This window comes from Drosophila kikkawai, chromosome 3R (genome assembly GCF_030179895.1).
Source record: "Drosophila kikkawai strain 14028-0561.14 chromosome 3R, DkikHiC1v2, whole genome shotgun sequence".
NCBI classification, from domain to species: domain Eukaryota; kingdom Metazoa; phylum Arthropoda; class Insecta; order Diptera; family Drosophilidae; genus Drosophila; species Drosophila kikkawai.
Window position 1 is genome coordinate 23,108,358 of NC_091731.1, and position 24,494 is coordinate 23,132,851.

The window sequence follows — 24,494 nt, forward strand, 5'->3', positions numbered from 1 at the left end:
ATCGAGGCGACACAATGCGAAATTAATGGAAAAAGGAAATCCTGCAGGACTTAATAAATGAATCGAAATTCGTCAAATGAATTTCCGATTGACAGACGACAGCTTTTCGTTTAACTTAAATTCTTTAGAGAATACTCTACAACCATTTGTATGATAATTAAATAAATAAGTATTGCAATTCTTTTATAATCAGCTATGAATCATTATCAAAATCTACTTTTATAATGAAATTATATCTGTTTGGCTTTGAACAACTCCCAATTATTTAGACTTTGTAGAAAATGCTTGAAGTGCGATTCACGCGAGTACGTTCAATTATGTAATCATGTTGGCGAATAAATAATTGCATCAATTATCATTGTATCAGTTTCTTTCTGACAAGCTTTATTAATTATTTGTTAAAGAGCAAATCGATTTCATTTGTTATTTGCATAGAATTTTAAGTTGAGCGTGCTTATTGAAAATTCTTTATTAAATAAACGTAAAAATGTAGGAAAAATATAGAGCACGAAAAACTCAAAAAGCATTTTAGTTTCGGACCAGCAATTTGATGGCCATCCGATGGCAACTAAATCGCTTTTGATTGCGGCCCAATCCGGCTTCCATCCGCCGTTCAAACAGATTGTTAATTCTGTTTGCCTTCGGCTGGCTGACAATTCATTGGGCTTTGCTCGGCGGTGCGGCAAATCCCGGGGATCCTACAAATCCCGCCCCAAAATCACCCCCCGCAGTGGTTAAGTAATGGCAAACATTCGACTTACTGTCGCTCCTTGCGCTGCTGTCGCTTCTTCTTGAACACTTTCCTGACGCGCAGCAGGAGGAAGGCAGCTCGGTCCACGGAGAGCGTGGTGCCACTTTTCTTTGCCGGTCCCGTTGCAGTATCCTCCATAGTGCTCCCGCTGCTCGTGGTCCTGCTGCTGATATTGGTGAGGATGCTGCTGCTGCTCCTGCTGAGGCTGCTGCGCTGCTGTTTCGTGTACCGACTGCCGTTGGCAGGTTATTTTGCGGCAGCACCACTTACGACAACTTGCGCCATTGCGCTGGCATTGGTATGCTCCCGGCGTAGTCCTTGCTCACTTTTAGCTTCGGGTTCGTGTTACACTAACGCTTTCACTATCGCCATCTTAGCAGGGAACTGTCGAAGGAGGAACATGGTTATGACTATGAGCACACACGCCTGGATTTACATATCCTGGCAGGACCTGCACGTGCTCCCAGCAGCCTCGTTTGTTTGCCCGACAATTGCGTGCCAAGAAGCAAATAATATTCTGCTTGCTTGTCGCAGGACACCAACATTCACCCAATCGTATGGCCCACATCCCACAGTCCATCGCCCATCGCCCATAGCCCACTTCCCTTCCATTACACACACGCGCAATATGCATTCATATGATATTGTTTTATTTATGATCTGCTGTTATAGCTGCTTAGGTAAGTTGCGAATATCCCGACGTTTTACGCATTTCCATAAACGAATTTCCCCAGCCACGGGACGCTTACACCCAAGGACATTTATCTTGCCACGTTCGTACTTTTATTATTGTCAAATAAAAATTTAAATTCATGTGGCTTTCAGAACGAAAGGACTTTAACCTAAAGCGACAGTGTAGCAGCAGCAGACACCGGACGTAAACAAGAGTCCTTACGGCGGGTTTATTTTCGGTCACTCTACTGTGTTATCTGAGGGCTTTTCTCGACTTTTTCTTGAGTTTTCCTTGAGTTTTCTTTGAGCTTCCCCTTATTGTCAGAGGCAAGCACTTCCATCAGCATTCTCATTGTCAGCTTCATTATCATAATCGTACCTTTTTCCAGATCAATTACGGATTAACTGTCAAGTTTATTGGTGTGCAAAAGGGTAAGAGAATGGGGAAAGGTAATCCCCGGAATCCCAAGGAGTGTTCTGAAGGTTTGCCACCGCCCCCCATTTTCCACCTGCTGTCAATGCGACGTCGCCAACTGACTTCTAAGTGAGCTTGAGTGGATTTTCAAAACATTTTCAGCACTCACACTCGCACATCCAAAGACTCAACCTCAAGTCGAGCTCACACCCAGGCACTGGGAGAAAAATGTTGGGAAATAAATCAATCAAATAAGTCAAATTTTAAACAAAAATAAATTAGATACTTGTTAAAAATTTAATTTCTTTAAAGAATGAAGATTTTTTGACTTCATTTAAGGGGTTGGATTTTATTTATTTAATTTTTTTCCCTGTACACCGCACTGTGTGCCACAGTTGCCTTGATAAAGGATAAGAAATTGCTTCTCAGCCAAAACCAGTGAAGCCGAGTTGAGGGACATCCCACAAAAGCGTCTTAGTGCTGCTTCTCGGTTAACTTAATATTGACTTATGTGCTTGGCCGCAATCGAAAACTATTTACGAGCGAGCGGGCAGACGCTCAGGAATCCTGTTAAATCGGTGATTGCTGAATGCCTTGGTTGTCCTTGGCTAAGTCCTCCTCAGAGGCTACAATGATTCCGCTGATAAATGATTATGATGCTGTCCGTATCTGGGTCACAAAGTGAGGAGATCCCGCCTGACTAACTGAATTCCTGATGAGCTCTGTTTGCCAGAAATAATTGCTGGAAGCTGCTGGCCAAGCAGCCCGAATCAAACGGAGCCATTACGTTTTGATGAGGGCACTGGCGACGGGGGCATCGAAGCAATTATTTCTTGATTTGATAATCACAGCCGGAAGCTGTCAAGTGCAGATGGATGTCAGTCGCCTGCACGGAGCAGAGACAAAAGGACGGACACGGCCAATCGGAGAGATAGCAGTTACTGGAGGAAATGGGAATATGTATGTGTCTGCAATCGAGAATTAAATTGTTTCACTTCGGAGGCAACCAGCCGAACGGAATGTGGCCAGAAATTTATTCCAAAATTAAGTAGCTGCTTTTCTTTCTCTTTTTGGAAGCAAGGAACTTCATTTTTATTATTTTATTTATCGATTAGTAATTAAAGATTCTTGCAAAAAGGTTGTAAACATAAATTTTCGTTAGTATCTCACTTAATTAGACTTTGGTTAAAGGTCATAAATAAGTATCTTCACAAAGTCCAATCTCTATTTCTTAATTTCCGGAATATCTATCCCGCAATAGACAACATTGGCTTTTGGCCAGGTTAGCCATCTAGTCTTCCGTTCCCGGCTCCAGCTCCCGGCATCGACATCGAGTTAATTGAATGTCATGCCAGGCTGTTGCAAGTCATTTCCGTACACGCCCGCGGCTCCTGTGCTCGCAGCTTAGATTCCGCATTTTGCCTTTAAAGTCAATCATTTCACGCTCGCTGCTTTGGAGGCTGCTGCGGCCGCTGCCGCTTTAGCGACTTCTTTGGCGAAGGACGATAAACGACACATCCTGGACAGGTGGAGCTGGCAACCACAACCACATCGGTGGCACGTCACCTGCAGCGTTTCCGCCGTTGATTTATTCGCCATTATGCCGAGACGTGACCGGTTGCGGTCCAGGACTACGACGCCACTCTCATCTTTGCCCCGACTTTGGGGCAAGGATGCCATAATTAAATAACAATTTGCCAGCGAACAGGGAAGGGGACAAACGAGCCAATGGCAGTTCGTATCGGGGCACACCCAAAGGACGCCAGCACATGTGCAGGGTGGCAGGAGCCCTGAGAGCCGTGCTCCGCCATCAAGTGCCTGACATAAAGCGAACGCGACCAACTCCCTTTATGTGCCAGCAGCATTCGGAGGACCTCTCGCCTTTGCACTTTTCTTTTGCATAATTTTTTATTCGACAAAACAAAGCGCTAAGCTGGGGAGCACAGCAAATAAGCTTAAATATATATTTAGAACAGTGCTCGGTATAATAAAATTTGTGATATTTTAAAGTATCAATAATTTGTTATATTATTTATTTAATATTTCTTTTGAATTAAATGAAACTTTTACTAATCCTTGTTGGGTATATATTTCAAGCAGGGCTTCTTTTCAGCTCAAACCACTATTATTTCTACCGCAGTTGTAACTACCAAATTTGTTTTCCATTTAACGTCCAGCTGGTTCAGACATCTACACCTCCAGTGGGAGACGGACAGAGCGAGGGCCGGAAATGAGTGCAAATTTATGCAGAAAGTAATTAAAAGTACCGTTGTCCGGCCACGTTTCCTGCCCAGCCTGCTCCTGTGCTTCTGTTACTGTTCCTGCTCCTGACGCCAGGGGAGGCGCAGCGGGCGCTGGGCGTGGCAGGCATTGTGGAGAAGCTTTGAGTTGTTTTTAACGATTTGTTTGCTCTCATAAAAGTAAATTTTAATGAAGTTGCAGCATAAAAGGCGCATAAACACGAGCCAAGTGGCTCGCTGACCTTTGTCCTTTGTGCCGCCGCCGCTGCTGGGAGCCTGCTCTTTGCTCCCTGCTCCTTGGCGGCGCTTAAGTGGTTCCGTTGAGTGTTTGCCTCTGTCTTAATTACTCGGCTTTCGTCTCATTGTCGGCTGGCCACGAAGCCAAATACCAAAACACCTTAAGCTAACGAGCAGCTCAGTGGCATCCCGCTCTTTCCACATCTCTCCGTCAGGATTCCCCACTTGACACCTAAACCCAAGCCAAGAATCCCAGTGGGGGGCAGCGAAAAGCACAATCAATTTCATTTCAGCGTCGAACACAACAACACAGAAGAGAAGCCACAAGGACTCGTCCTCGGAAATCGGTTGGAAGGACCGGTTCTGCCCACCTAATTTAAAGGACTAATTGTCAACATGCCGCATTTGCCAGCCGGCTAAGGACTGGGGGAACGACAGGATTGGATTGGGGCTTGGAAATTTCTCGCTAAATTTGTCTCAGACAGCCTAATTGGAATTTGGAATAAGCTGATTTAAAACGCTGCTGGGGGATCCTCGTTTAAAAATCTTCACACCTTACTGTATACACTGTGATCATTTTTGCAGATTTATTATAATATAAGATACTGCTTCAGTGGCCCCAAAATTTAACTTCCATAAATAACATTTATAGCAGAGTTTATCTTATTTTAGATTTATATAGTCCATAATCAATATGGTTATAAATCATCCGAGCTTCTTTCCACAAACTAATTTTAGGATAATTTAGTTCCCCTTCTTTGATTTCTGCCGAAGCCTTTGGCCTCTATTATCTCAGACATTGTGGCAATACGAGTGGCTTCATCGGCTAGCCTTCGTCTGTGTCTGCTCCCTCAGTTAAGGAATCCTTATCCAAGGCAAGCACTCTTGATGCACCTCGCTGAAAATTGCCCTAGTTTTGTACTGACTGGCCCCGCCCTCCCTGGGGCTGTGTGGATATTCTCCGATATCGGCTTAGGTCCTGCCATCAAACTGCCATTTGACCTGCCACCCCAGTTATTATTTGTCTGGCATTGTCTGGCCATATCAAGCCAGTTGCCACTCAACAGTCGGTCGGCCAAGCAAAATGTACAGCCTTATCGGCATCTCTCCATGGGCCGCAGTATTAGCACTTGAGTACAATTTTGCAGTGTAAATAGCCGGGCTAACAAAAGCCGTTAAAACAAAGCACGTTGTCAAAACGGGCGATGAGCGGCGACTAGGAGAGCGTAAATAATGCGGATAAAATGCGACATGTTAACAAGGCGGCGCCTTAAGAGGATTGCGATTGCCTGGGGCCGGAATTTTCAGTTGCGTGAAGTGAGTTGAAGGTGTTTTTTTGTCGGCTTCAGGTTGCCTGTATTTAGGGAATTTACATCCAGGCAACAAGCAGTGGCAAGCTCCAAAAACTAACTAAAAGTGGCGGGAGGAGTTAGACACATATTCGACAACGGGGCGTATGAGTGTTATTTTCATTTGGGCGTCCAGCCATGAAAATGCCAGCCTTGAAGTGTATTTTTATGTAGAATGGTGAGTGCACAAGACAGAAAAGCTTGAATACTTAAAAAAAGACAACAGATAGTATCTTATAATCATTTAAATTAATTATAATATATTAAAAATAAGTACATATTTCTGTAATATTTTTTTTTCCAGTGTGAGTGTATTTGGATGTTTGCGTTGTCTATCGTCTGACTTGGTCGGCATTTATGGTTCAAGTTGCCAAGTTTTGTTTTCTTTAGCTTTCCGCCACTTTCCCACTTGTCAGTCCCCCTGCCCCTTTTATCCATTTTGTTTGGTGGAAATTGTATGCCGCCATTGACTGGCGCACTCATACATTCACACAGTAGTTTTGCCTGGCAAATAGCTCTCGGGCACAGGACAATCGGGACACACTCATTCAGGCCGCCGGCGGGGCAAGGCAATGGGTTGTAGGGTAGAAAAAAGCGAGCAAAGGTTGCAGAGATTTCATGCCTCGCTGCATGCAGCCGGCCGAAAAACAAACAAGCCAACAAAGAAGCCAACCAACGCTGGCCAACAACAAGAGCAGCTGACACAGGACAGTGAACACCTGCTTAAAGGGATATACATATTATATATATTTTCTTGGCAAAGATTTATGATAAATTCTTTTTCAGAGTCTTTTCTTTGTGTAATTTTATATAATAATTATATTTATATAATTGCGAAAGTTTTACAAACAAAATAGAACTTCAGATTATTTTTCATTAAAAGTTTAGGTCAACAAAATCTGGATGTATTGGTGTGTTTAAAATTGGATAAACATCTTTCCTATATAAACTTTATTAAAATTCAAACTTAAATCTAAAAAAACATTAAAGTTTAATGTAAAAATCCAATAAACTTCTACTACCACCAATTATAATAATCATAATTCTTTCTAAATTAAAAAAAATGTCTGCCTTGGAAACTCGATTAACATATTTCTTTCAACTTTGAGCTTACATTTCCTGCCATGTTCGAACTTCGAACCTTAAAGCCTGCCACAAAGTTTTGGAAAATGCTGATAGACGAACTTTTACTGTCTGTGTTCAGTATGGATGAGTGGATGCGGGGGACATGGACGTGGGCACAAACACACATATGAACGCCGCGCCGATGATGATGATGCTGGAACCGAGTGACAACCAGGCCAGACCCCATTTTTATATATATATATACTTCATCCTCCGAACATATCTAGCTGAGTGGCGGAGAGCCTTGAAAAATTACAAGCTTTTAAATTGAAATTTTAGACTGCAAGCCAGCGGAAAGGCTGCGGCAGCGGCAGCAACACGAAATGGCATAGAACACGGGAAAACAACAAGGAGACAACGAGGCAGGACACGAACGCGGACACGCTTCGTTGTTTATTATTTGTGGCTTTATTATTCCGGCCACTGGCCCGGGGCAATATTTTGCTTGTTCCTGCCTTTTTTATTCTTACTGTGCTGCCAACAATTTGCCGCGGCTAATCAACAAATGAATTGCCGTAACATGTTACAAGACCATTGCGTATACGCCACGTTGTTCCCTTCCTACCTCTCTCTTTCTTTCTTGCGGTTCGTGAAATTTGAAATTATAGAGAAGCTTCTGTAATGTGTAGCTTCGGGATAAATATAATTAGCCAGCTGTGGGACGCTGACGGCCCGTGGCAGAAAAGGCGACTGTGAGTTAACCGACAATTTGAGCCCGGAAAGTGGGTGGGAAGCCCCTGAGTGTGTCCCTTTTCCGGCGAGTGGCAAATTGTCCTTTGGCTGTGGCCGGGTCAGAAGTGATTCGACTGATTGATGAACGCTAAAGAACTTGGGGCTAAGCTCACAAAATGGCTAATCCGGGACAAGTATATTTATCGCTGACCCTACGTCAGAAGTGCTAATTGACAGACTAATTGAATCAGCCGCAAAGGCAATTTGCAAATGGAATTTGAGATAAACACAATTAATGCTTCACTTGAGCCCTCCGGCGGCCAAGACTTCAAGTGCCAATAATGAAAAGGCAAAGATAAACACGAACACAAAATTTCCATTTTTGCCCGCACTCCAAGGATAACTGCCTGCGTTAGCATAATTGCGAAATTAGAGAGACCGAGAGCGAGCGAGATTTCATGTTTACACATCTCTGCCCCTGGAAGCAATGCATCCCGGGAAGATAAAAGCCGATTGGCAGCAAAAGTCAATTCCAAGCAACTCAATTTCGAGCCATCACTTCACTTGACTGGTCCCAAATAAATTGCATTTTATAATTAAATTTATTTTAGACCCGGCACACACCCCGAATGAAAAGAAGCAAACTGGCTAAATACCCGACTACAATTTGGCCGTGGATCAACTGGACACCAGCTCGTAAATCCACTGGCCAGAGAAGTGGGAGCGGCATAAAACTGCCACGCGCGGCCACAAGGCGTATGCGTGTTGATTGGCATTGTCCGGCATTCGAGGGTTTTGCTTAAACGCAAATTGGCAAGACACACAACATTACAGATAGACAGACAGACGGACATGCCTAGGAGGAAAAAAAATGATTGGGAAATCCCCTCAAAGGCAAATACCCGGGAAACGCGTGAGTTGGATAAACCACCGGATGGAGGCGGAGGGAACCCAAGCAACAGCAAAAGTAAAACAGATTCGCGCTTCGGTAAACAAATCCCAAGCAAGCATCGGTTTTGGGCCACATTAAAGCTGTAAGTACCAGGAAAAAATGACAGACGTACAGATTTGGCCTGGGTGGGCGACCCATTTGGCAAACAGTTTGGCGTTGGAGTTGGCCAAATATTGACAGGGCCATGTGCGAAGTCGGCGATGGAAGGGGCGGGCGCCGAGCCTAAACGACCTACAAATGTGATTTCCCTATGAGTCAAACCGCCGACGCTTATACAACCAAATCGATGACAGGACCATACATACAGGGAGAGAAATAAAGCAATTTCCTAAAACAATATCAATATGTGCTTAATCTCTTGACTAAAATATATTTCTTAAAATTTTAATAAAGAACTGTAAATCACAAAAAAGATGTTTTTAAATATAATGTTGCTTTCTTATCTCTCTGTGTAGCCAAAAACAATTTAGAAATCCGAATAGATACACAAATCAACCACAGAAGGAAATAAACCAAGGCGAACGAAACATATTCGAGGGGAGCAGGACTGAGAGCTGGAGCACATCAAAGCAAACTAGAGAGGAGAGATAGGGAGTGAAAGACAATTACGTTCAATTTGAGCCACAAGGACTCTGCCTTTTCCCTTCGTTCTAATTTGGAAACAACGAAAAGCAAGGAATTTCAGCGTAATTGTAATTTAGATGCAGCCAGTTCGAACTGAGATCAAAACAAATTGAATCGATGGCAGGGAAGTGTATTGAGTTACAGGGTGAAATACATGCACTCATACAGCTCATCGAACTATTTATAAACAGAAATGTGTATATGCCATATACATATATAGAAGGCATAACTGGACCGACTTCGAGTGCTATCCATATCAGGAGCAGCAGTGGAACTGCTTTTTGTTTGCTTGCGCTTTGCCTTCAACTGCAAACATTTGCACAAAAACACATATACATGCGGGCGGACCCCCGCCTCGGCATTATGGAGCTATTTTTGTCAGCACTCGCTGATATATAACTATAGTTAAAGTCCAAGGTCACACGACGCCACCCCGGCGCACCCCCCCACTCGCAAGCTCACACTCGCACACATAATATTTTTAAAAAGAAAAAGCGTAGCACAGTTTTCGGGGCGCCCATTTTTGACACTTCATTAGTTCGCGTGAATGAATGTTTCCGTTGTTGTACGAGCGTGTATAAAAAGAAGGAAAAGTAATAATGACGATGGAAACGATGATGAAGATGTGGAAGAAATTGCGAATAAGGAACGAGCAAACTTTTTATGATGCCCACCCTTCAAAAACACCTTTTGGCAATGGAAGGACGCAAATTTGCCTAGAAAGTCAGGAGGCCAGTTTTCATTGCAGCCAATAACGAACGAATCGATGGCAAAAAAAGCTTTATGCTGCCAAAACAGAAACAGAAGCGGAGCCATAAAATCGCTACCGGCAGTTCGGTAATCGCTAGATTGGGGTTCCCACCTAAAAGAAAAGTCCAGCGAAGGGTGGGGTAAGGGGAAAGTCGAGGAGGAAAAATCCGAGGGTAGCTGCCAGCACGACTTTTACATTCATGATTTACGATGCGTCTCCGCTGGGCAACCGAGGCCATTCCCCAGCCAGGTGGCACAAATCAATGTGCTCCGTGCGCCGTGCTCCGTGATCCAAGCTCCATGCTCCGTGCTTCGTTCTCAGTGGTCCCTGTTCCTGCCATTGTTTTAGCCCGAGATCCCGGCGCAATCCAGTGCACATCTCGGGCATTAATCAACCATAAAAGTGGAGCAGACAGAGCAACCGAATTGGTAATAGGACTGCGATAAGCCCCAAGGATATCATACTAATTGACTGCGGCGCCAGGACGAGCAGGTAATCCCATTCAGAATGATTGTTCCTGGGCATGAGAGAAGCTCTGGCCTGGAAATTTCGTAAATGTTAATATCTAAGCCGGATATTGCGTGAATTTGAAAAGTGAGAGCAAGGAAATTGTTTCACTGTGTGACCTAAGTGGGTGTATTTAATTAGAAACGTTAATTAAAAGCGAAACGTGCAATTAAAACGGACCGCAACAAAACAAACGCATAATAAAATGTCAACCTAATTGGCATATTGAAGAGCGGATTCCATAAAAAGCGAAATAATTAAGAAATAAATAACATTTGATCTATGAAAGTAAATTGAAAGTGAAATGAAGAATTGAACTTTTTTAATTGGAATAAATTTTGTAAAAATAATAAATGGTTAAATTCTTAGGAACACAATAAGCCCATATAGTCTCAATTAACCTTACAATGTTTTGAAATAGGCATTAATTCAATTTTATAAATTCTACTAACAGTAAAAACTTATATGTGGTCTAAAAACTTTGCAATTAAATTGAAGAAGCCAAAAACAAAACTCATTTTAAATTAACTATTCCTAGAAGAAATACCCTGCAGCTAATATTAATATTGGCAAAACGAGCAAACCGTTCCAGGAAATGGTAATAAAATGTAAAACCAATTTCATAAAATTCTCTTTAAAGACCTTTTTCAGCCCGGTTATTCACTATAATTTATTCCAGAGGCGCATAAAACCAATAAATTACAAAAAGGAAACCTTCAACACGGATATTTGTTTTGAAAAATGCCCCAAAATAAGGTGGATATATTTTTTCAATAAATATTCTAGTGATAGTCTGCCCCAGATGCTGGGCAGATGCAGTAGTATTTATTAATTGCATTGCAATGAACGTTGGCATTTTCGCACATATGGCGAACACGAAACGAAAACAACAAGGGGAGGCCAAGAAATGTCAGCCAGGCGCAAACTCACTCGTACTATATATATATAGTACATATATTCAGAATTCACCAAACGCATTGCCGTTGTCAGACATCGTCGTTGCCTGCGACGTCATTGTCATGAAATGCACAAACTTATTGAGACCATGTCGTCTACAGTATGTGCAATATCGCACACACCTCCGATTCCTCCGTCGCCCATTGTGCGGAAAACATTGTCCTCGCCGGCGGATGGCATAATTTTAGAGCTCCTTGTTGATATTTTTAGTGGCAATTCAAATTATTCCTGGCTTAGCGCTGGGGCGGAGTTGTCAAGGAGCCTGCTCCCAGAAATAGCCTTGTCTATACATATACAGTCACGTTCTTGTGTTTTTATAAATTTTTAAGGGCCAAGTAGCGCTCGTTTGTTGGCTGGTAAATGAGCACTTAATCAAGTCTCACAGATTTAATTAAATGTGCAGCAAAATAACAATCCGGAGAGCAGGCAGCGATATTAATCATACGTCATGTTGTCAGCTTTATGAAAAGCTTGCATAAATCTCTGCCAAAGGCCCCCGAATGCAGCCTGCTGTAAAAAGTGAGTGCAAGTGAGTGAATATAAATACCCACACATCCATACATACATATATGTACATATGTGTGTGGGTGTGTGACGTTGCTGGTAAATTGTTTCAAATGTGCGCAATTTAAACGGAATTGAGAAAACCGAACGGCAAAAATAAAGGGTGAACCGAACAGGGATGGCTGCCCCGCCCTTTTGACAAATTTCAAAAACCCGGCTATAATAAACTGGCATTGCCCAAAAAGAAGCACAGAAAAACCGCAGCAAAAGGAAGGAACCAACGAAAAAAAAAGGACGAGAAAATAGAGGAGAGAGCAAAAAAGAAAGTAAACAGCAGCCGGGACAAATGGCTCGTTTGGCTAACCTTTTCTGTTCGACTGCTCTGCATTGCTTTTGTTTATACAAAAGTTTAAATTGTGTCAATTTTTTTTGCGCCATTCCGTCCTCAGCGAGCGCAATGCGAAAAGTTTGGCGAACAAATGAAATGCGGGTAAAAACAATTTCGGAAATCAAGACAAGGACGAGGCGACCAAGGACCGCAAAAAGTGTGAGGATAAAAGCCAACTAAGTATGCTTTACGACAGTATCTAGAGCAGACTCAAGCGACGGGAATTCCCATAGACTCGCTGGTAACCCTAAAGAGACCAATGAAATTCGCGCTCTCGACTATTAATTGCCAGGAGAAAGGGGTTTGAGCACAGGGCCATAATCTCAGAGATGGCCACTATTTGATGGCTGGGGAATGCGAACAAAGCTTTCTCCTATCACCATAGTTTTTGTCGGCCTTAACAGTTCATTGCGGTCCACTGAAGCGAAAATATTTATTTTTTCTGCTTCAATCACTGCGGGATGCCATTGGAGAGATTTACAATTTTTGCACACAGAAACGCACCAGACGAGCTTTTCAATAGGTATATATGTATATACATACATAAGTAAAGCAAAAAATTATATCAAAATGTAACATTTTATGCAATTTGATTAAAAGCTTGACAAACAAGCAAATATAAAGTAATTAAAGTAATTTGTTTTTACTCAAAATTCAATAAAAACTGCAACAATATAAGAGTGAGATGTTTTCATAGGTGGTAGATTTTAATTGGAAATAATAAAGTTTCAAACAGCTTAAATTGCATACTTTTAATAAGTTGAGGCTCTTTTTTTGGAAACTCATTGATGAAGAATTGTTTTTAAGAGTAATTGGATAAATAGTTACATGAAGTTTACAAAGAAAATAATTTTTGTTTCGTCTATCAGTTTAAGCAAGAGTTTTCTGTTATTTAAGAATAATATTGTTTGTGCAAATATTTAAAATCGGATCTCATTTTATGCCATTATGACGCCCCATTGTTGTTTTATTATATGCATGTTTTATTGGAGGGTCATTGAGATATTTATCTATAAGCTATAGTATTTCTTTACTTTTTTTCATAATAATGTTTGTCTTTCTCACACTTCGCTTGGCCAATTAATAAAAGCCTCCATGCAGTGTCATAGCCCCATTACCAATTCAAACAAAAAAAATAAATAAATAAAAATAAAAGAAAACATCCTTATTCACTCAGATAAATGAATTTAAGCGATTTGATTTAATAGCCCACTAACACGGAATGTATATAAATAAATTAATGGAAATATGAAATCTGGGGAAGCATTCCGTTTGGTGCAAATGAAATCGATCGATAGGTAACCCTTAAATACACCAGACAGAGCCTAATGAGTGCGGTGCTTCTGCTGCTGCTCCCCACCTTGAAAACACCTAATTTATTTATTGATTTATGTATTCAGTCCATTTGGGAAATTAGGTTTCAATCATTTTCAATTGATTCCATTCTGGCAGGAGGTAACTTTTCTGGCAACTTTCATCACGTCGCCAGTTCTTGGCGCACGAAAATAGTTTGGCAAACTAAGAAGTGGGATAAAGTCCGCCCATCTGAATGCAAATACTAAGGATCCGAGTGGCCAGCCTAATCCTCTGGCAAGCACAAACTATGCATGCATGTGCGGGCCACGGGCAGCCAAAGCCAAGTTAATACAATAGAACCAACCAAAACTTGGGCTCAGTTCGCCTTCTTGAGAAACTTTTGCCGCCTGTGCTGTCCCTGAAATTAAAGTCAATTACGAAGGAAGGGCTGAGAGGGGAAACCAACTTCTGGCACTGGGACTGGGACTGGGAATGGGACTCTGGAGCTGTTCAGGAATTCAGCCGGACAATTTACGAGGTCCCGCGGGACTTAGCGACAACCGTTACGTGGGTTTCCGGCGGTTCCGGTGACCATGTGTGGCTCTGTGGCTGCGTTTCAGTTTGGCAATATAAACGTCGATAAATTAATTATCGGCCGATCAAGTCATTGTCGCCATTAATTATGGCTCTGGATGGCCTTTTAATAGTTTTTCACACGCCTCCCCGCCCGGAATACTTGCTCCATCGGGCAATTAGACGGAGATGCGAAGGCGGAGGAGACTGGAGACGAATTGGGATAAATATGGCTTAGGTCGGGTCAGAGTTTTATGACAATGCTTGCTGCCTGAATAACGACAGAAGCACTACGTCTGGGTCGTGAATTTAATGCGCTGCAACAGTTAATGATTTTATTGGCACTCCGCTTGACTTGGCAACATCTTGGCTGGGGGACGAAAACGAGGACGGACTCGGCATCCTCGTAAACAGGCGGTGGGGCTGGGAATTTATGACTTGGTCTCATGAATATAATCAATGTCAAGAGCAGGGACCGCCAACGCAGACGCCAAGTGTCGTCTGGGGATCCCCATGCTTGCGGTATTCCCGCCATCCTTCATCCTTTCAACACCCCAGTCCCCATAGCAAACCCATCCCAAACCCGATCTGGACAGCTGAGTGCAAAAGAGGTGCCAGGAAGAGCCCTGACCAGGCGAGTCCGGATGAGCCGTAAACGAAGTCGGGCAGTTCGCTCGTCTGGCTTAAATGGCATTTCAATTTGGCACTTCCGCTTCCGAATCAGCTGCCACTGCCAACTGCCCCTCTTTATCTCTTGGCACGATTCTTTGTCCGTAATGTCCTTGCCAAATGCCAGGATACAGCAGGCGTCTTTCGGCAGCACAACACGCTCACTGGGTCACATTTGCAGGTCCTGCTAGGCGTAATCCTCAATCATTTTTTCACCAAAACCACAAACACTTCGATCCGTTGCTTAAAACCACTTTACTTTTTAATCAGGACACTTTTAAGTGCTGTTTTCGGGTTCAAAAACTTGTTTTCTTAACACTTTTGCAACGTGTCTGAAGGCGCGCGTTCAACCAATGGGTTTGAAAGTTCCGATGTAACTGAAACAGCCAACGGCGTGGGCCCAGTGCCAAATAATATGCTACGCAGATGGAAGCTCGCCGGAAGGACTTTAAAGGACGAGCTCCAGAGCTTTTGGTCCAGAAATCAAAAATTAACCGACATTAACGCAAGTGACAAAAGGTTAAAGCTACAAAATCAGAATCTTTAATGTCTGGTCACTCTACAGCGCAGTATTCTGCACGCATTAAACAGCGGTCACACTAGTGTCTAATGTTTACAATTTTTCCACCTTGGAAATTGACAGTAAATAACAAAGTTTAATTTATTAACGAGAAATAGCTAAGGATGGCCCACTACAAGGGGGCCGCCAGCGAGGCGGGCCGTGCCGCCCAGCTGATGAAGAAGCGCGAGATCCAGCAGCAGGAGATCGAGTTCCGCAAGAAGAAGATCGAGGAAGAGCTGAAGCTGGACAAGATTGAGAACAAGTTCGCGACGCACTACGATGCCGTGGAGCAGCAGCTCAAGTCTTCGACCATCGGCCTGGTCACCCTCGATGAGATGAAGGCCAAGCAGGAGGACATCGTGCGCGAAAGGGAAAAGAAGCTGGCCCAGAAGAAGGACGAGAAGGATCGGGAGAAGCAGCGTGCCCTGGAGGCCATTCAGGCGGAGAAGAACAAGCAAAAGCGACAGATACAGGCGCTGTCCTTCAACGTGGACGAGGAGGAGAATGAAGATGGCAACGAGGACGAGGAGGAGGAGCTGCAAATAAAGGTGAAGCAGGAGGCCAAGCCCAAGGCCAAGTGGACTGAGATGCAGGACGCCATTGTGCCCGTGAAGAAAAAGAAGATCTGCAAGAACCCCGACGTTGACACTTCATTTCTGCCGGATCGCGAGCGCGAGGAGCAGGAGAACCGCCTGCGCGAGCAACTGCGCCAGGAATGGGTCATGCAACAGGCGGAGCTCAAGGACGAGGACATCTCCATCACGTTCAGTTACTGGGATGGATCTGGACATCGGCGGAGCGTCCTGATGAAGAAGGGCAACTCCATCTACCAGTTCCTGCAAAAGTGCCTGGAGCTGCTGCGCAAGGAGTTTATCGAACTTAAGACCGTGATGGCTGACCAGTTGATGTACGTCAAGGAGGATCTGATCCTGCCGCACCACTACTCCTTTTACGACTTTATTGTGACCAAGGCGCGCGGCAAGTCCGGTCCACTCTTCCAGTTCGATGTCCACGACGACGTGCGGATGATCAGCGATGCCTCCGTCGAGAAGGAGGAGTCCCACGCGGGCAAAGTGCTCCTCCGGTCGTGGTACGAGCGCAACAAGCACATCTTCCCGGCCAGCCGCTGGGAGCCGTACGATCCCACCAAGTCCTACGACAAGTATACCATCAAGGACAAGGACAAGAGCAAAAAGTAGAACATCTATTGGGAAATATCGAATTGTTTAAAAATTTCTATTTTTACCCTCAATTTCCTTTAGTAATTGTCTGCAATTGTTTTATTAAATTTAACTCCAACCAAGAAAATGCATTTATTTAAATATATTTTAACAAGAGTTTCACTTTTCATTAATTTATATCTAGAAAATCGAAAACATTTATTGAAAAATATACACATTACATTTCGTGTAAAGAATTTAATAATCTATAATGCTTTGCTAATTGTTTATTATATTATTAGATATAATAATATTTATAGTTGTCTATTTTAAGGCTGTGTCATAGGGCCATAATTAATGTGTCATAAGGCTATAAAGGGATGTTGTGGCTTTTTCCAAATCAAAGTATTTGGAGTTTTCCCAGCGCTGGGCACACTACTTAAAATAAAACAAAAAAGGCCCGGCTAAGATTTCATTTTCAGGCGTCCCCTGAAATAAAATTTTAAAACAATAACTCAAATACCATAAAGTAAGCACCTCCGCTCCTCACCGTATTGTTTTTTTTTTGCGTCTGGTCACTGTGGCTATTAAAAATCCAATAAAAGGCCCGCCCAAGATGAACATTGCGCCCCAGGCGGATATATCTACCGATTCTTGCCGACCATTAGTCAAAGTTAACCGCGTTCAACCTCTCAACGTGCCCGTTTACGACCTGCCGGAATACCTGTGCGTGGAGTCCAAGTGGGTGAGCCGTCAGTACGCTATGGACAACAACTTATCGGCAACTAGAGTCGCCGCCGATCCGATGGTCGTCAATGGCGGCCACACAGAATTGTCCCAAAAGCCCCAGGAGCGGGCAGTCTCCAAAAAACCACAAAACGACGATCTCCCCAAGAGAGAACGCAGCGTACAAACGGAGACGAAGAACACGTGCGACGTGGGCGTGCAGTGCTGCCGGGATGCGGACGATTGGGACTGGGATTACCCCAAGAATCAGGAGACGGAGAAGGGTCCCAAGGATTCCGCCAGCGAGGATGCCGCATTCCTCACCTTTGTTAGCGAGACAACCAGCATGTTCCCCAACGGAATGCTAGAGTGTCAGGTTTGCGGCGAAGTAGCCAGCTCTCTGGCCGAACACCAGGGCCACATGAAGGTGCACTACGGTCCGAGGGTACTCTGCTGCCATTGTGGCCGACAAATATCCCACGAGAAGCTGGTGAAGCGCCACAATCTTAGCTGCCCTGGTCTGGCGCCCAGGAAGTCTAACATGTTCTTCAAGTGCCCGCATTCGTTGTGCAGTGTCGAGTGCCATTCGGAGACGCAACTACTCAACCATCTGAAGAAGCACCGCGGCCGGAGCTCCTACAAGTGTCTTCAGTGCAACCAAAACTTCAAGACCGCCTCCGCTCTGCTGATCCACCGCAAAGCTGTGAGCGGCTGCTCCAAGGCAGAGTACGTCACATTATTCCGCAAGCACAAGCTGCCCAAGGAGAAACGCGACCTCAGACGCTGCTCGGTGTGCCTGAAGCGCTTCAGCAACGAGAGGATTTGCAGCAGACACAGGAGGAAGTGCATTCTGGGCTACCATATAAACCTGAGCAAGGCATTGCTGAAAGAATTATGAACATAAGCATGATAGAATTATACAAGGTAGTCTCGTCGGGTCCAAATCGTTTGGGTTTTACATTTCATTCAAACTTTTAGGCTGTACCCGCTCACACACACTTTGAGAAGCCGAACTAGGGATTATTTTTCCGCCGGGGGTACCTTGTATAATTGTATCATGGAACATAAGTAACTAATTTGTAATTTTGTATTTATTAGCAGTAGAAATCGATAACAATAAGACGAGGCTCCTACGACGCCTGAACGCCATGCGCCTTTTTTAGTCCTTGGAACAGCAGCAGTTTCTCTCGGTTGACTTCCTTCAGAGTCTGCACTGCCAGCTCCAGCTGCACCTTCTTCAAAGCATGTTCGCTGGCGATGTACTGCTCGATGAACTTAAGGCTGACCTCGTCGGCGGCAAAGTCCTGCTCCGTCTTGCCAATGGCCGTGTGGATCTCCTGCTCGATGCCCTGATTCTCCTCTCGGTTTCGGAAGACGCTTCTCAGCTCTGCCAGAGCGCGCTGTGCGGGTGTGATTTGCAGGGCGTCCAGTTGGGCCAGCGTCGGCAGATACTCCACTGGCACTTTGTGAATCTTGTAGCTCAGGGCAATCAGTTCCACGGCATTGGAGAGGTAGTCGCGTCGGATCATATCGTACAGCAGATCGTCGATGCAGCGGTGCCAGGCGTAGAAGAAGGCCATGGGCCCGAAGTGGCGCGTGGAGCGCAGGAGGTCGAACTGCTTCGATTCGTTGAGGTGCTCGAAGACACGCGCCGAAATATTGTGGAACTCCGGCTCATGGGGTTCGTACTGCACAAGGAGGCGATCCAGCACGAACTCGTATTTGTGCTCCGCCAGGCACTTGGCGAACAGCTCCTCCAAAAGGAACATGCGGGGGTTATACGACTGACGGCCCTCCAGGGGGAAATACAACTGGTTCATTCGCTTGGTGGTCTCCAATGTGGCGTAGGCCAGGGTTCCATCGGTCTCCCGCACCACTACCTTGCGCTCCGACTGTCGCAGGCCGAAGGTGATGTCCGTGAACACGTACTTCGTGCTGGCAAAGTCCTTCAACGCCGGGTCCTTGGCAATAATGCGCTCCTCGTCCTTCTTGATCGTCACGATCGGCGGCATCTGTAGCCTTTGCTTGGCCCGCTCCACCATCTGCTGGAACTCGCTGTCCAGCTGCTCGTCCGTCATGAACTTGGTCTCCACGCTGTTGTCCGGCACCGTGCGCTTGCGGAACACCCGGTCCAGGTTCAGTTGCGTCATGGACTGGAGCAGTCTCTGGGTCTCAGCGTCCGTGAACAGCGGCTGCGGATCCCGCTCGTACTGCAGAGTGGCCGGCTTGGTGGGGCCGGTGGCCACCTGGCGGGTGGCCTGCCGCAGGCTCCGGAGCCCATTTACCTGGCGTAGTTGTCTCAGCAGGTGCATTTTTAGTCAAAAAAGCACACAAGAACACACGTAGTGTGGCCTTCCCTCTATAAGTGTCAAAATCCTGAAAAATTGAATTTTCGCGGCTTCTGGCCACACTAAAACGATGACTGTTGAGTTTCTCCCATCTCTATCAGCTAGGATTTCGGTATTTTTGCGGTACCGCACTTTTGGATAAGCTCGCGCTCCTGCTGCGGTCACACTGGTTACTTGCATTTTAGCTGGAAGAAAAATACACGATAAATTGGCAATAAAAAGCAGCCAAAATCAGCATGGACGACGTGGGCAGCGCTTGCGTCGCAGCGCAAAAGCGCCGCTTCTCGGCCAGCGAGCGTCCGGCACGGGAGCCGGTCGTCACGCCCCCGCAACTCCCGTCACCAGAAGCCCCCGAAGAGGAGCCGCAGACGAAACAACGCAGAAGGGAGGAGCTGCAGCAGCAGTCGCCGGATCAGCGCATCCCGGGCATAGAGCACAACCTGCTGGACTTTTGCGACGAGATGCTTTACGAGATCTTCAAGTACCTGGACACGCCCTCTATTATGGCGGTGATGCAGTGAGTCCCCTTTAGTGGCCATCCGCAACAAATACATATACAAAGGGGGCACGTCCAATAGGGATTTCCCGGAATTTGAAATTATCTTATTTTACGAATTGAATCTACTTTGGGATACATAAGACTTATTATTTTTGTTTATGTGCAGAGTATACATATTAAATTTCGGATATTTTACAAACTGCATAAACTTGACACTATTAGCTTCCAAGAGAAACTTACCGGCATGTAGCTCAATATCTAGACATAAGATATCCAGTCCCATGACTCAAGGGTTGTATTATACTTGACCATAGTAATTCAGTATCTTATGTGTTCTTTGTTTAAAAGATTTCTGCTACAGTTCACGTTTAAGTTTCCATTCCTATTGATATTTAAAAATCAAATATATTTAGCTGCTCGCCTCGTTTTGAGAGCTTACTTCTGGACCACCGCTTCTGGCACCGCATAGATCTCAGCAATGGACCGCTACCCATGGGCATTCTGGAGGAGATCCTTGGGCGAGCCACCGAGAAGACACACACCATCAAGATTTGCGGTCCCCCCTCCTCGCAGCATGTGGCCGGCGAGTTCAAGCAGTTCACCATGACCCTGAGTTCCGTATTCCCCAAGGTGGAAACTCAGTTAAAGGTGCTGGAACTCCAGGGCGTCAGCCTGGACTTCGAATATGTGAGTTGCAAAAGGATTCATATGTCTCCTTATGATTAATTTGACTAAAACGGACTATAGATACACATTTCCGAGTTTCCTGCCTCGCTGAAGCGACTAATGCTCAAAGACTGCAGTGTGAAGGTGGGCAATCTGGTCAAGAGTATATTCCACACGATAGAGTTGCAACTAGTGGACTTGGAGGTAAATATAATATAATAATATAAATAAATGAAACTAATTCCCAATTTCTTTTGGCCTTAGGATCTCAGCATTGAGGACAATAACTGGTTCGAACCATATTACATTATGGCCCTCTCAAAGCTGCCTTCGCTGCGACGTCTTAGTCTTAAGGGCTGTCAGATGCTCTGCAAGTTTGTTCCTTACGGCAGCATGGCGGCCCGCTTTGGCTTCCACAAACTAGAGGTTTGCAAGGCGACCACAAAATTTACCTGGAATCCGCTGTAACCTATTTCATTCTCAGGTGCTAGATCTCCGCTTAACGCCCATCAATAACTCGGATTTGCAGTGCTTCAGCGCCATCGAGAATCTTAAGGAGCTGTTTCTAGAGTCGCCAACCAACCTGCCTGCTGAACTCCCCTCTCCGGAGAAGACCAATAATGGCAATGTCAATGACGAGGCTGCTGCCCCGCAGCCGGAATCTATAAAAGTTCTCAACGACGATGAGCCGTCCACATCGCGGGCTGCCATGGAACACCTGCGAGCCTGCAAGATTGCGCAAGGCAAAGATCAGAATGCAGATATGTTTAACTCTGACAATTGCAACGAGAGAAAGGAGCCGTCGCCACCTGCCTCAGCAGTGCCAGCTGCCAATACTAGGGAGCCACTGGCGAAAAAGAGTACTGGCTCCTCAGAATCTGAGGATGAGGACACCTCATCCACTTCGGCCTCTACAGACACGTCCTCCTCAACCTCCTCCTGCTCGTCGGACAAACTGGAGAGTGCAGCTTCTCATGGTAATGGCCAAAATGGAGGTCCACCCGTACGATCGCCACTGGTGGTGATTGCTTTGCCCAGCGTGGCCGCCGACCATCCACCACCTGCGGTGCCGCCGGCAGCGGATGCGGATAATCCTGATGGCCAGAATCCTGGGCCGTCGCCCACGCCGCGCGCTTACATCTACGTGCCCGAAGTGCATCCACCTGGTCAGGAGAACCCACGGCAACAGCCCAATATGGTGGCCATTTTGGAGCAGATGGCGGACCACTTGCGCACCTGGCGGGGAAACAATCCGGCCCACAGTCGCTTCCTGCCGCGTCGCGATCAGATGATCTACATGAATCCGCAGGCAATGGCCATTCGGGAGCCGATGCTTGTGATGCACTCGCGCCGCCATCGATCGCATCCACGTGGGAACTTCGACCAGGTGGTGCAGCATCCCATGTTCTGGAACATGCTTGACCCCCTCGATCGGGACTACGCTCGCCGAATGCGCTACCGTCCAACGACCTGCCCGGCTCCGCCGCAATGCTATGTATCCGACCGCGCGATCTACAGCTTTGGCAGAGCAGCTAGACCCGTGCAGCCGGATGTGGTTTGGATACGGAACATCAATCGGTCTCCGGACAACCGCTTGGAGCGCCTTTCGTTGCGCAACTACCACCACATAACGAATCACACCCTGGAGCACCTGGTGCAGTGCTCGCCCAATTTGATCTTCATAGATGTGAGCGGCACGAGCATAACGCTTTCGGGGCTGCGCCGTTTCAAGAGCAGCAAACCGGAGTGTGAGGTGGTGGCCACGCACTTGACAGTGGACGATGAGGATGGCGTGGAGGTTCCGATTGAGGAGCAGGAAGATGAGGTGGCCGTACAGAACGAAGAAGGACCGGTGGGTGAACGTGATCAGCAGCCACCGCAATCGCCACCGCCCCCGCCGCCGGTCCTGGTGATCCCGTAGTAGATTCCCCCTCCCATATGTTTTTATCATGTTGTATTCCGTGAAACTTTTGTGTGGAAATGGGCCGAGCTGCATGGAGATATTTTAAGACGACGAAGAGGACGACGACATGGCCAAGCCGACGATCCCACAACTCTGGCTACAAGCGAGTGCTGTAGCTCAGCTCTTTAGTATTACGTTCCAAACTAAACAAGCCCTTGTACTATAAGCCGGTTCAGTGCACTGTATAAATCCAAAAACCCAGACTCCACCAGAAACCAATCCTCTAGTTAGGCATTAAAGAACGCGCGACTCCTTTGGTATACGTACAATGAAATGTTTATTTGGCAGCTCTGTATAATGTAAGGACAGACCAATTACGTTTTCAGTGGCTCTGTGGGAAGATAAAAAGTGTAAAAATGTTTGCAGTTCACTGGCCAGTGGCGTTGCAAGATGCCTCTTCCTCATCGGTATCTGAATCTTCATCTGATTCGCTGGTGCTCTGACAGTCGACGATCTCGCCAGTGAAGAAAATCACCGCTTTGGGGATCACGCGTTCCTTCAGATAGAAACCCATCTCAAAGTCATTGTTCAGTATGGTCTGGGGAGTATAAAAGTGTGCAACATTTCCAGACAATATACCTAACTGATCTCACGTGTATGTCGATATAATGGTCATCATCGGTGTCCTCCGGCAAAGTGGGAGGGGAGAAGAAGTCAAAGAAAGATGGTTCGCCTGTAAATGGAGTAAACGGTAAGTGATACTTTCTATTACAGATGTAAATATATCATGAGATATAAAACATATTGACAAGAATATTACGCTTAAACAAATCAAAATTTAAAATATAGAGAAATTTAACATTAAATTTTAAGAGAGCGATATCACTAATCACTACGATGTAGGGAAAGGAATAAGGTTTATCATACATTTATCCGAATGTTAAAATATGGATCTATATATCGGTATCCTGCTTTTTGTACTTACTATTCTTAACGCGGCTTTTTGGTGTCTTCCAATCAATGGTGCATCCTTCGCACTTAAAAATCTCTGCGCCGTCAAACAATAGGGGATCTTTCGGGTCCGGCAGGCAGTTGAAGAAGTACGTCTTTTTCAGAACTTTATTGCTGAAATATTCGTTCTTATCGAAATGGAAGTCTATGTCGAACTTCACAATATCATCCACATAAAGGTGGGATCGAACGTCGGACAAAAACTGTAGGTCAGCGAGTTAATTCTTGTAGCAAAAAATATTTCTAAGTTCGAATTGGAATACTCTTACTGCCAAAATCTCCTCGTCATTCTTGTTTATCAACTCTTTGCACGCGACCTTGAGTACGTTAAGCCAAAAGTTTTTTACGTTTTCATTTGAGTCGCCGTGGTTTTGTTTTCTAAATTCACTAAGAAATCAAGTTTCAGCTGGGTTTCAGGAATATGTGTAAAGTGTGTCGTGTCACTCACTCTAGGATCTTCTTGCGCTTCTCGTAAATGGTGTTGTGGCGATCCTCGTAGCTCTTCTCCATCTTGTAGATGTCACGCTGCATGGTTACATCTAGTTTAAGAGTCTCTAGGTAGAGTTGCTTTAGCTCTGTAATCGTCTTTCTCTCCTCGTCGGTGAAATCGGCGTCCTGCAGATTGATAAGATTCTTAAGCATATAGTAAGGGGGTAACTATTTCACTTACATTATCTTCTGGTTTTGAAAACGTAGTTAAATTTTTCATCTTCTCCTCGAGACTTTTCATTGCCGACTCCATTTTGATTGGCTGCCTTTTGCTAAATTATATCAAATATTCACGTTTTCTTTTTGTCTACGTTTAATTTTTTCGTATTTGTCAGACGTCTGACTCTCAGAGTGACAATGAGGTAATGCGGTAAGGCAAACTAGCAACTAGCACAAATGACAGGGCACACTTTGTTAAGTCACAGCTTAATTTAAAAACAAATTATTT

The 24,494-nt window shown here is 45.1% G+C and overlaps 5 protein-coding genes across 6 annotated transcripts; 3 read left to right on the forward strand and 2 right to left on the reverse strand.

Annotated features, from left to right (window-relative positions):
* Positions 1-15,245: 15,245 nt before the first annotated feature.
* LOC108083638 (protein FAM50 homolog) lies at positions 15,246-16,559 on the forward strand. The gene has a single exon (XM_017179509.3). The coding sequence runs from the start codon at positions 15,367-15,369 to the stop codon at positions 16,441-16,443; it is 1,077 nt and encodes a 358-aa protein (XP_017034998.1). The 5' UTR covers positions 15,246-15,366; the 3' UTR covers positions 16,444-16,559.
* Positions 16,560-16,827: 268 nt separating this feature from the next.
* Boh1 (Buddy of Hmr 1) lies at positions 16,828-18,279 on the forward strand. Its single transcript, XM_070287535.1, has 2 exons — positions 16,828-16,933; positions 17,010-18,279. The coding sequence occupies exon 2, from the start codon at positions 17,021-17,023 to the stop codon at positions 18,026-18,028; it is 1,008 nt and encodes a 335-aa protein (XP_070143636.1). The 5' UTR covers positions 16,828-16,933; positions 17,010-17,020; the 3' UTR covers positions 18,029-18,279.
* Positions 18,204-19,442, reverse strand: mRpS22 (mitochondrial ribosomal protein S22). Its single transcript, XM_017179627.3, has one exon. The coding sequence runs from the start codon at positions 19,440-19,442 to the stop codon at positions 18,261-18,263; it is 1,182 nt and encodes a 393-aa protein (XP_017035116.1). The 3' UTR covers positions 18,204-18,260.
* A 214-nt stretch (positions 19,443-19,656) lies between these two features.
* On the forward strand, positions 19,657-22,868 carry LOC108083720 (uncharacterized). Its single transcript, XM_017179626.3, has 5 exons — positions 19,657-19,995; positions 20,391-20,664; positions 20,725-20,847; positions 20,908-21,069; positions 21,128-22,868. The coding sequence occupies exons 1-5, from the start codon at positions 19,715-19,717 to the stop codon at positions 22,562-22,564; spliced, it is 2,277 nt and encodes a 758-aa protein (XP_017035115.1). The 5' UTR covers positions 19,657-19,714; the 3' UTR covers positions 22,565-22,868.
* On the reverse strand, positions 22,857-24,418 carry LOC108083724 (nucleosome assembly protein 1-like 1). 2 transcript variants are annotated; one of them, XM_041775359.2, is made up of 6 exons: positions 24,228-24,418; positions 24,006-24,172; positions 23,827-23,935; positions 23,532-23,760; positions 23,200-23,279; positions 22,857-23,144 (listed from the first exon to the last, which is right to left on the reverse strand). In XM_041775359.2, exons 1-6 carry the CDS (start codon positions 24,297-24,299, stop codon positions 22,974-22,976), a joined length of 828 nt encoding a protein of 275 aa, XP_041631293.1. In that variant the 5' UTR covers positions 24,300-24,418; the 3' UTR covers positions 22,857-22,973. The 2 variants fall into 2 exon arrangements, with proteins under 2 accessions (XP_041631293.1, XP_017035119.1); XM_017179630.3 differs by having other exon boundaries at positions 23,827-23,944; positions 24,228-24,416.
* Positions 24,419-24,494: the final 76 nt, after the last annotated feature.